General features: G+C 40.1%; 1 protein-coding gene across 1 annotated transcript in view; it reads right to left on the bottom strand.

Moving 5' to 3' along the window:
• The window catches only part of myo6a (myosin VIa), a 150,987-nt gene that overhangs the window by 68,761 nt on the left and 69,557 nt on the right, over window positions 1–12,669 (bottom strand). Inside the window, exons 13-15 of the mRNA XM_044169264.1 lie at window positions 4,775–4,932; window positions 3,380–3,471; window positions 1,935–2,007 (exon numbers count right to left, since the gene is read on the bottom strand). Of these exons, the coding sequence (XP_044025199.1) occupies window positions 1,935–2,007; window positions 3,380–3,471; window positions 4,775–4,932 (323 nt within the window). The remainder of the gene's footprint in view (window positions 1–1,934; window positions 2,008–3,379; window positions 3,472–4,774; window positions 4,933–12,669) is intronic.

Genomic DNA, 12,669 nt, shown 5'->3' with positions numbered 1-12,669 from the left:
TTGTCTTCCAGGTCAAAGTCTCATGCTTTGTGGACCCATCCATCCACCACAACCTCCTCCCTACAAGGTTTTCCGGTGCTATAACAACACAACACTTTGTTCCTGACAGAAAAGAGTCATAACTCACATGGCTTGTAGAAGTCTGTGTCAGGTAACAATAAACATCTTATAGGTTCAGGGCAGGCTCCAAAAAATAACTAAATATATAAATAAATAAAAGTTTTAGCAAGACTAACAAGGATATATCTGGTTGTACTGCATCAATTAAGAAAATACATTGTTACAATGTCTATCATGAGCCCATTGACTTTAGGAGTTCTCTATTAAAAGGTCCAGTATGTAACATTTAGGAGGAGCTATTGGCAGAAATGGAATACAATACTTTGATTAGTGTTCAATCACCTGAAAATAAGAATCGTTGTGTTTTCATTACCTTAGAAAAAGCCCTTTATATCTACAGAGGGAGCGGGTCCCCTTCCAGGGAGGGCGCCATATTGCACCGCCATGTTTCTACAGTAGCCCACAACGGACAAACCAAACACTGGCTCTTTCGCGAGTTTTGCGTTTTTTTATTTCTACTTTGTCTTGGATGCAGTCATGTATCTACTGTCTGTACTTTTCTGCTACATCAAGTGTGATTTTTATGTTCTCTCTGTTTTTGTGTGCCGCTGCTTTCACAACACACAACAGGAACCCAAACAAACAAATAAATACATTTTAGTAATGTACAGTTTCGAGCCAATGAACAGAGCTCATTGTAAACAGTCTGTGTTGGCCGGACTGCTGCCTCCCTCCAGCTGACTCTGCTGCAGTTAAGCATCTAATAATGATGCTATTTCACAGAGCTGGACATCAGCAAAAAGCATAATTAACCTCCTTCACCTCTAATCACCTCACATCCATCTCCCTCCCTGATTATGGAGTAACAAAGGCACATTTCAGTCAGGACAGGAGTTCACAAGCTCTGGGGCTTCATCACTTTGCCTCTTTACTTTGTCTGTCCATGAAACAGCGCAGAGGCTCTGGGGTCAAACTGTGGAGAGGCAGCTCTCGCAAAACTGAGGGCTCGGAGCCAGCAGCGCATTAAGGCCAATAATGAGCAGCATGCTGCCGCTCTGGCTCTTTCAATGTTGCCTCCTCCTGTAAAGCTCAAGAAAATTGTAAGCGCACAACCCCTGAACGAGAAAATGACAAACATGAATACTACAAAGCACAACCAGCAGCAGCAGCAGCAGCAACCCTCCAAAACCTCAGGCAGAGACTCAAGAACGGTTTATCTGAAAGAGCATTAAGAGATTAGATGATACATAAAGCTATGTAACGGGTCAGTAATGCCATGCAGAAACAGAGGTAAACAAGAAAATCTCAAGCCTTGGCTATGAAGTCCAGATTCAAGTCCCAAGTCAGGATCTACAAGTCCTATGTCAGGTCCAAAGTCAATACCAAACAGTCCCAATTCAACACAGGAAAGTCACATCTGATGTTAGGACCTACAAGTCCCACGCCAAGACAGGAAAGTCAACACCAACAAGTCCCAAGTGAAACCAAGGAGAATTCTCCCTTGTCAGCTGTATAAATATGTCTTACCAGTTTAGAGTAGATGTATTTTCATCAACGGCAGAAAGCTGATTAATTCACTGTTCTGATATATTGTGAATACTTCTAGACATTCAAGCACCATCTGGATATTTGACATGTTGGATATTTAACTGTTGACAACACCAGTGTTAACTAAAATATATAAAACACATTGTTTGAATGGGAATCTGTTTAGTTAGGGATTCTTCTAGTGTGTCTTGTTATGTACATTATGCTCTACACATGGGTAAAAATCAGCACCTTTGCAGGGAAACACTCAACAACACAAATATGGAAGACGAGCAGCTGGAGCTGCTCTGAATTCACAACCATGAGTGCAGAACACGTCTTCATACCTATGCAGTCCTGATTGTCGACATAGTGAACCTCGTTGACTCCGAGCCCCTCCCTCTGGTACAGCTCTTGCTCCTGGAATGCAAACGAGATATTTCTAATGAGAATCCATAAAGATATTCGCACCATTTGTCTAACGAGGACTGGGACAACTCTGTGGTTCTGCCTAGCTCTCTAACAAATGGCACTTATACCAGACTTTCTGCTATTACACTTTCATGCAAAATGAGCATCTTAAGGTTACGGCTTTCATGCTGGATGTTGCTAACAGATGTTTGGGTGTCAACATCTCCGTTTGTAAAAGAGTGTTTTTAACATCAAATGAGACACCTAACATTTGGGGGAAAAGGCAGGGATTGTTACAAAATGAAAGTCAAACACAAGCCAAAACATCCTTAAAGTTGCCCTTTTCTGAGGAAGTTTTAATGATGCTACATTTTTAAAAAGTCTTATAACAAAGTTCTAACAGATGTGGCTTCAATTTTGCAGACTGACTGATTATATTTTGTTTGATTGATCCAAAACTTGGTTTCTGCAATTAGAACTACAATTACACAACGATTACACAACCGTGACATTTCAGACCGCAGGGTCGACAGCTGAACAGCATTTCTTTCACAATTTATTTTGTCAACACCACTTCAAACAACGGTAAAAACATAATGGAGGCTGCAGCTTTCCAAGGTCGACGAATGCACAGCGTTGGTGGAGGTTTAAGCACTCGAGTGCCTTCTAGTTCGTTATGTGAAGACCATGAGTTACAAAAAATGATGTATCGAGCATCATTATTTTCCAGAACAGAAATGTGGTGTTTTGGAACATTGTGATCGTGGACAGCATTAGTTTTCATGTCGACTGTTTGCTAATGGTAGTTTGGGTGCTGAGGATGTCTGTAAATGGACAGTTCCATCCGAAAGGAAGACAAAGACAACTGGTGTTATGAAAAAAAAGTTTACTGAACGCAACATAAAACTTTCTACAGCATGTTTCTGCAGATGATTATCTAAAAGGTATTTTTAAGAGAAACATTTACAGAATGTAATCATCCCATTTTTTAACATAAACAGTAATTATCGTAACGCATACTTCCAAAAGGGGAAAAGTAATGTTTTGGAACGAAACTATCTACTTTAAAAGTGATCAAAGTTTAGGTTTTATGTTTTGAGGTGTCTGGGCTTTTGAAAATCAATACTTTAATTCAAAAATGAGACACCCACAATTTGAAAATGTGACACCTACTCATAGAAAATAAGTGCTTACAATAATAAAAGCACTTATATCAAAGTATAAATCAAAGTCCCGAGCCTTCCCAAGATGTTTCCTTTGATTTGCCGTGTTTGTAAGTGCTGGCTGATGGATCCGAGGTGGTCGATTTTGTTTTTTTATCCCCAAATGGAAAGGCAGTGTAGATTTTTTAGAATGAAACCCGCTGAATGACAGCTCTCACCTCTTTCAGGATGCGCTCATTGAAGAACTGCTGCAGTTTCTCGTTACAGTAGTTGATGCAGAACTGCTCGAAGCTGTTGTGTTCAAAGTACTCTGCAAAACAGAAACAGAAGCGAGAGAGTCAGCGAGCGAGAGTTAAAGATCCTGCGTCACAATCAAAAGAAATCTGACAAGTTACACTACTTTAGGAAATCGTGCACTGTATAGACGCCCTTTTAATCTCATACAATGTGTGTCAGTACAAAATGAACTGTAAAACTCACAGTTGTCAGTGTGTCTTTACAATATTGACTCTGAAAAAAACATCTTTTGTACTTGCAAACTACTTGAAGCAATGGTAGTCAGTGTGATATTCCACGGGAACTTCCTTTTCTTTCTATTCTGAGACTTTCTTCTCTGCCACTTGAGTGTCAAAGAGTCAAATATGTTTTGCCAAAACTCCTTAGGACATAAAATAGAAAAGTCCCAAATACGCAACTGTCACAAATCAAACATGAAGATGATTCAAAAAACATCTTTCGATACTAAAGTGTCATGTTTCTGTGACAGTTTTATGAAACACTGAACAATTGACAAACATATTTGAGCTGAACAGCTTGGTGGAAGCTTTTTGCTTGTTGGTTGGTGAAAGCAGTTTCAACAGTCACATGTTTTTCTACACAAGTGACTTTTACTAGGAATATCCCAATAACGATTTTTTGGCCCCCGGTCCTTTATCATTGGGTATCTGCCAATATCAAGTCTGATCTGATACTTATATTTACCTGAAGCTGCAGCTACTAAATCTGGCACACCTTATTTTCCATGAGCTCCTTGATCCAAATACTGAAGGTCCTGTTTCAAAACTATAAAACTGACCAGCTTAAATTATTGATATAATATGAATAAAAGTTTAACTGGAAGAACGTGACTCCTGAAATTGACGTGAAACGATCAGCTAGAGAGAAGACATTATCGCTCTGTGCGGGTTGTTGAGACTACAAAAGCACAGACTTGCAGAGAGCACACAAACCCGAAAACATTTTGGTAATTAACAAAAATTATTGACAGCTGATATGACCTGCTGCCGGCGACATTTATCACTTTAACCTGTGAGAAAATGAGAAAAAACGAGAAGCTGCAACCTGAATGTTTTGTACACTGCTCTTTGCTAATAAGAAAGAGAGAGGAGAGATAGCAGATTTGTTACCGTCTAATCCGGATGTCAGAACAGAGTCAAGCACCAGTGAGACCAAATCCCTTTTCACATTCACACATTCTAATTTTCACTCTCATATACGGTGAAATGCTGCGCTGTAGAGCACAGCTGTCATTAAGGAGAGACTTGGGACATCTCTAACTTTTACTTTTCAAATGTCGGCGTTTTTGTGATGAGAGTGATCTGAGGGATACTAACCAAAGCCAGCGATGTCCAGGACGCCGATGAAGTTGGCGGAGGAGTCGAAGGGGAAGCACTGGTTGACCCTGGTCACCACGTGGTCGAACAGGCGGCTGTACACGGCCTTCGCCAGGGCGTCCCGAGCGTTGTTCGCCTGCTCCACTTTGAGTGGCACTCTGGCAAAGACACACAGGGACAAAAGTAAAGGGTCAAAATAACGTATAGTGTCCTGATGAAGACACAGTGTTTCTGTTGGGTTTTAGAGTGTGAAATCCATCTTTATAGTGTGTCCATTTTGGGTATTTTTTAATGAACAAGTGTGTATCCTTTACTAAACTATAACTGCACTTCACATGGTTCACTGGTGATATAGAATGTTTCATTTACTACTAGAAAACTTGCATACAGGTAAAGTGACAAGAAAAGACCATATTGAAGTGTGTTCACTTACACTGAAAACTGACCTTGATAAAAAGTCTGAAAATGTAACATTTTGCTTGTGAAATGTTCTATGGGGGCTCACTTAAAGGAGTTGAAGTGTAAAGTTAAAGCACTTGTAGGAGTTGGAGTTTCACTTAGCGTTAAAGTACTGAAAGGGGCTGAAGTGTCAGTTGAAGTACGAGCACTGAAAATGTGTCTGTAGCAGAATAATCTAAGTTTAAAGGTTGTTTAATCTCCTTTCAATTGCAAGAGATGCAGTCGTTGTGAAATGCTGAATTGGATTAACAGGCTGAAAGTGGACCATCGATCGATGCTTATTTAGTTATACATCCTGTTCCCACGGGTGAAGAACGTGTTTTCATGCACAATAATTGAAATGCCAGTTGTAAGCGTGCAGTCTAAGCACTCTGAAGTGCTGAAAGCCGCTAAATCTGACTAGTTAAAGTAATTAAAGCAAATAAAGGAACATGTTTCTAATACTTCACAGATGCTACAATGGTTCAATGGCGTGGCAAGATCTCTCATATCTGATCTGGCACTTTCTATTAAACACAAAAAGATCAGACCGGGGTATAGTTTGAAGGTTTTTAAGTGTCATTTCCACATCTGAGTTTCTGTACTGATACCAAAAACAAAACTATTTTTTGATGTCTTTCTCAGGACTTGATGTCTCTCATAAACACGTTTTTCTATTTTTCTTAGTTTCATTTAAACAGCGTGAGCCAGTCTTATCAAATGTATTGTTGTTTTAACACAAACAGCGGTACAACAATCACAGTAGTGCTGAAATGATTGACAGGAAATTAGTCAGAAACAATTTTTTTGTTCAGGTAATGTATCAAAGTAAAAATGGCGAACATTCACTGGTTCCAGCGTTTCAAATGTGACGATTTGCTGCTCTTCTGTTTTATATTCCTGTGAATTGAGTATTGTTGGGTTTTGGGCAGTTCCACAAAACAAATCATTTGAATATGTCTTCTTTGGGACATTTTTCACAATTTTCTGATGTTTATAGATTGAACAAATTAAAAACATTGTCAACAGTATATCTAAAGAAAGAATACATAAAATTTTTTTTTACGACGACTGCTACAATTTGGTCCAAGACTAAATATCTAGTCCTGTCAATCACAAGGCCATATAAAAGCCATTAAAATCCCTGTATAGGTGATGTGCCTCTGACCTCAGCACTCCCTCTAAAAAGGTTTTTTTTAGCTTAATGCTGGTAACTTAAGAACGCATCTTTAAACCTGTCTCTGAGGATAAAGTGAGTCTACTTATTCACCTGCAGACTAACATTCAGGGCTTGCCTGACTTTCCAAGCAATTGTATTACTGACAGTGAGAGAAAGAGAGATTGGGTGTGAGGTCATAAAGCGGTGACAGAAACCATAACCGGCAGCGAGCTTTGTGGAGGTATCGTAATTGCTTCTAAATGTGTGCGAGTGTGTGGTTCAATAGCTGCAGACAAAAAGGATCAATCACAGGGGCCAGATAAAATGTACCGCATTAATCTGCAGCGAGGCTGAAGTTTCTGAAGCTTTACCTCTGGACTTTACTTGAGCGCGACTGCAGTGCACTCAAGGACACATCGGGAAATAACTCTACACGAGTGGCACTCAGAGGCTCCCAAAGCGCAGAATAACGACTTCCAAAATCCACCTCCCTCTCTCTTCGTTGACAAATTATCTCCTGTGCACATACCTTTTTAAGCCACATGCAACATCACGGGGAATACTGACGCCTGATCCCTGCAGGGGCCTCGGTGGTATTTTTCGAACACATTATGCTGTGATAGGACGACCTACTGTGCGAAGGGCAGACCCCCTAAAGCTGCAATCTGGAATTTACTTCCACATCTGCACTCTGAGTGCATTCCCATCAGACTTCGCTATGTGCTGTATATACACATACATGATTCCCATTTATATTCAAGCACAAGGCTTTAACACAAGGCTTTAACAGCAGCACCTGCCACATACTTTCAGCCACGTGAATAAAAATGTCCAATTTCAGAGCTCAGTCATTGTGTGGATAAAATAAATAAATAAATCAGTCGTCAGGTTCAGTCACATTTTAGAGACAAAAACGATTGCTGAAATTTCGTTTCAGAGGCATTTGTGTATTTTGTTTAGCCTTGGCTTTTTGTTCCCTATGGGGGGGGGTATTTCTTATTTAAATTTCTGTTATTTACCTGTCAATCTCACACAATCCTGGCTTCGACATCCCATCCTGAACTCGATCACATTGCCAGGAACATAATACTCCTGTCTAAACTGAGCATGAAACATTCAGTAAGAACATCAACATGAAAGTTGCTGTTTAAAGTTTTATATTTTACACATTTTACAACATGTTAAAAGTTCATTCTTGACCTTGGAAATAGTAGTTTGATTAAAAAAAATCTTAACTCAAGGTCTACTTACAACCTTATAACCGTAACAATGTGGCTGAAAGCTCTGGAAAATGTTAATAACTATACTATAGACTTGTACCTTTTTCCATTTTAATTTATTACATTTATGATACTCAAATGGCAAAGATTACATGTGAATATCACACAAAGCTGTAGCTCTGAGCACTGTAACAAAAGTGTTTCAGCTGCTTGACAAAGTTACAACCACGGAGCGGGCCCTGAAACCTGACTTATCGCCTATCAACACTCCCACAGCTCCTCACCTTCACCCCTGCCCTGTCTCCGCTACCTGCCATGTTTAATTCATGCCTCCAGCTCGGAGGAGCTGCAGCGCTGCAGCCAGAAGTTTTTAATACTGCGGTGAGGCCCTCTCATTTAAAAACCAAGAGGTCTAAATGCCAGGGCAGCATAATGTCAGAACACTAATCGTACAAGTAGCCTAATATGTATTCCCTATGAGCTTCTGCACCGTGAATGTTTCTCTCTCTCGCTCTCAGTGTAATTACTGCTGTCGCTTTGTGTAGAAATTGTGTTCTCTGAAGACGCCTGCTGGTCTGCAGCTGCTGCCTGGCTCCGTCCTCAAAGACAACACATGGGGAAAAATGGATTTCAAAATGGACATTTCAGCCATCAGAGGAAGGTTCTGAAATATAATTGAGAGGTACTTGAGGTTTGTGTTCAAAATATTCTGATTCTGTTCTGCTGTACTACATTACAAAGCACTAAGCCACTTCTCATTTAAAGACATTTACAGCTCATCTACAGGTTGAAATTTGACAGTACGTCCGGACTAAGCCAGCCATGGTTGAAAATGCATCTTTTTCTTTTCGTTTCGGCCCTGCTTCCACAGTAAGCGAGCACTTTTGACACTCAAAAAACACAACTTTTCGAAAACGCTGTCCAGAGTGGAAAGAATCTGAAAGTGATGAGTATGAAGAAAACTGCGCTTTTCGAAGGTGCAGTAAAGTTAAAAAGAAAACTTGACTGTTGCCTGTCGCCACAAATTGGGATCTCTTGTTAGCTAGCTTGGCTGTTAGCTAGTAATTAGCATTGCAACTAGCTAACTGGAGAACTTGCCAAGGCAGAAGACAGACCATGTCTCTCCTGTACTGATTACCAGTCAAACATAGAATTGATTTTAAGATTCTTATATTTGTTTGTAATGCTCTGCATGGGTTGGATAACTGATCACAGCCCTCAGACCCCCATCGATTGGCACTTTTACCTTTTCTCAACTGCGATTGAGTCCCCTTAATTATTAACATAACAAAAAACTGACATTTCGTCTGTTACAGTTATTTACCTGTTTTTACTTTACTTATAATTATATTTTAAATATATCTGTAAAGCTAATCTAGAACTAGCAGGTACTTCATCACATTGATCCCAAAATCCAATAAAACCATTGATCAATCATAAATACTGATTTGCAACATTTCCCGCAATGGTCTAATACGACATATTAAAGCATTTTTACATTGTGTGCCACTGGCTCGGGGTTAAAGGGAAATCTGAGTTGCTTTAAAGCACAAAACAGAGAGGGAACTGTTCTTTCAGGGCAAACCTGGCTAAAGCTTTTAGAGTTTCAACCGCAGATGGATTGAAAGGCCAATTGGAAAAAAGTCAACTTGTTTATCCTCTTCACTAAAGCCACGGAGCAAATGTGTTCAGATTGTGACCCCTTCAACCAAAGATTGATTTTCTTCCCCTTGTAATTTTTTATTTTTGAGGTCTGAGGAGGTAAGTAAACATCATTTTGTGTTGCAGAAAATATGTTTTTTTCTAATTTTCTTTACCAATAATCATCTCATGATCCCTCGGGGGCCAGGCTCGCAGGTTGGGAGCACCATTCATTTGACAATGATAGATTGAAATTTCGAAACAAGTTGGAGCCTTAGAGTAGAAAACGATCCAACGGTCTGAATTAAATGAAGTTAGAGAAGTATTGGGTGGAATTTAGATGGATGTGGTGAGGCCACAGAAGTTTCTGCAGGTTTGTTTAATGGCGCGTCTGGCTGCCGGGTTGACGGACTGATCCCCCTCGACTCTCACAAGCTGCTAACTGCTGACCTCACCAGGCGGGGTCGCCGTGATTGGCATCTCGCATTTTCTCTTTGCCCTCCCCCTCATTCTTTCCCTCCGTTCTTCGCTGTGTTGACATTACAGTCACGTTAGATGTTCCCTGTTCTGAAGTATCACCCCTGCCTGTCTGGATTTATAATCTCTCTCCCCTCACTCTTTTCCCATCTTTTTGTCGCTTATCCTTTACTTTACCTGATGCTCAGTCCATCGTCACTCTGTCTCTTTCACTCCCCTCCCCTTTTTTTGTCTGACCTTGGTTTTCTTTGTGCCATCTCACTCCATCTTTCTCTTACTCTACACTTTCTTCCTCTTCACTTTCCAACTTGCAACTCCATTCCCCTTTCTTTCTTTCTTTCTTTCTTTCTTTCTTTCTTTCTCTCTCACTTTTCTTCAACCCCTTTCCTCAACTTGTTAGCTACCCAGCTACATTTACCTATTTCACATCCAGAGCAACGTGATCATTCATTTGGAGTTGCGTCTGTGTCCAACTGAAGAATATAAGTCCAATACTCTCTCTTATTTAGCTGTTTCTGGTTTCTACCAACTCCAGAGAAAAATATCTAGCTTTATTACGGTTAGGGGAACTTTGTCGTCGTCGTCAAAATAATAACTACTTGGTTAAGGAGCTACTGTCTGTTGGAAACGGTAAACTAACAGTGGTCTCCCGTGTTAAAGTCTGACGTTTTGTTGACCCATCCATGCACCTCAACCTCCTTCCTCTGTGGACTTTGGGCTCTATAATAACATCAGACAGACACGAGTCATGATTCCTAGCCGCTAGAGGGCACTGTCACTTGATGCAGTTTTTTCGGCATTTGCTGAAACGACTGAAACTCTTGTTTTTCTTGGGCGGTATCATTTGATTGCCTGTTTACCATCTTCTTTGTCTCTCCGTTCTCTTCCTTCACTCTCTTTTGGCACTCTCTTCTTGTCCCTCACTTTTTCTTCCTTCCTTTCTTCCTTAAACAAAACCATCTCGAACACTTCGCCGTTCTGTCACAAGGTTCAGTAAGTTTCCAAGTTTCTAATTAAATTGTGTTTTAAAAGATTGACATTTCATTCAAAATGTGAATTATTTCTGTCAACCACTGCTTTGTGAATATTCTGAAGATTAGATGATGAATGTAAATCTGGTATTTTGTTTCTTCTCCCCATCTAATATGTCATATGTGCCTTTTATGAAGGAATCTGTTTCTGTTGTCAACACCTAAACAAACTGCTGCTAATTTTTCGGGGTGCTTTTTGTTGAAGCAGAAGGAGGCCTGTAAAGGTGGGTGGGGCAGTAATATGCTGATGCTGCGTTTACACTGCCAAAAATAAAAACCGAGGAAGAAGCAGAAGCAGGTCCTGCAAAGTCATCACTTATTCAATTATTTTTTTGCCATGTTTTCTCCTTTCAATTGCAAAACACCTGACGGAAATGGCCAGTAACTTATTCAGTCACTCAATCGATCACAAAAGCTCGCAACAGACCTCAAGATTATTGAAACCTGCAAAGACCAGACGGCCCACACGTGACGACTATTTCCACCAACCAAGGACAGAGTGTCCGGGGAATATCTGTGATAAAATTGCTGATTTTCTGGAGAGTAGATGCGTGTTGGCAAATAGGACAGTGGCGTATCCCAATGAACTGACACCCATCAACCCGCGAGGACACCGCTGGAGTTTAGGGCTTGCGTAGAAAACAATGGCTGTGAGTGTTTTGACGAGCATCACGAGCTGCTGATGTGCGTTGCCCTTTAGAGTTTAGATTCTCCACAAGTGTTAGCTGTCATTAAAGTAGTCTTCGAGAACGCTGCCATGACCCAACAGCACAAGTTCAACTAAGTCTGCTGTTAATAACTGCCTGAATACAAACTGTGTAAATCCATGTGTGTTTGGCTGCCACAGAGGAAAATAAATTAGCTTGTTGACTAGAGGAAAGTGTCTTTTAACTTCTTCACAGCAGAAACAATCAGTTTGTTGACTTGTAATTAGGCGACTCGGGTTTGAGTGCTCCTACAACTTCGTTATGCATTTAGTAAGCCATTTATTTGAATTATTCTGAACTGTGTTATTGCCATTATATTCTTTTAGCCTGAGTCATGATGACCTGACATGACTGTTCGACTAAGGAATGAGACACTTTCCATTCCATTTAGAAACCTTCTGAATAATGAGCACATTTTTATGTGTGCGAGACAGAGTGTGAACAAAGTGTTCTCAGTCAATGTATTATGATGTTGAGTTGGTGAAAGTGAGTTTGTTTGCAGACTTTAATGCTGGGAAAACTTTCTGACCACGATAAGTCACTTTCCCCCCCAGCTAACATGAACACGAGGGGTTATACACCAACGGCCAAACGTGGCATTTCATTTAATACAAACATTTTAAAAAACTTTTATTTTTGTACAATATCTGCGCATGGCAACTACAGTATGGTTAAGGTTACGGAAAGATAGTGTTTATGGAAAACAGACTATGGTTACGTTTAACATTAAGTGCTGGATTGTGACAGGACACAAAGTCTGGTTTACTGGATACAAGTCTCATGAGCTACAAGCCCATCCACCTCCCCGAGCTCCACACCCTTAATGTCCTCTTTTCTACATAATGGATACACTGCTTCCTGTATTGGCACTGGAAGTAAATCGTACGCTGCAAAATCTTCCAATATAAATGTAATTCCTAGAGATATTGAGCTGGGTCTCTACTGTAACAGTGATGCAATGACACAATGTTCTCTTTTTGATACAACCAGAGTTAAAACTTGACCAGATGTAAAAAAAAAAATAATTAAAAAATTATAATTTAAACACTTTTTTTTTTTCAATGTCTTGCGTTTCCATTCAAATTTTCTTGTCAACGAAATTTAAAATATGTGCAAAGCAAAAGGAGTACAGGAACTAATTTACCATCCAGGATTTTAGGAAATGCGTATTCAAGGACATTTCTGTCAGTAGCTGCTAGCCCCAAAGGACGGACATTTACAA

This window comes from Siniperca chuatsi, linkage group LG16 (assembly GCF_020085105.1).
Source record: "Siniperca chuatsi isolate FFG_IHB_CAS linkage group LG16, ASM2008510v1, whole genome shotgun sequence".
Taxonomy (NCBI): domain Eukaryota; kingdom Metazoa; phylum Chordata; class Actinopteri; order Centrarchiformes; family Sinipercidae; genus Siniperca; species Siniperca chuatsi.
The sequence above is the reverse complement of the archived record's forward strand: the minus strand, read 5'-3'. Positions and strand labels throughout refer to the sequence as shown.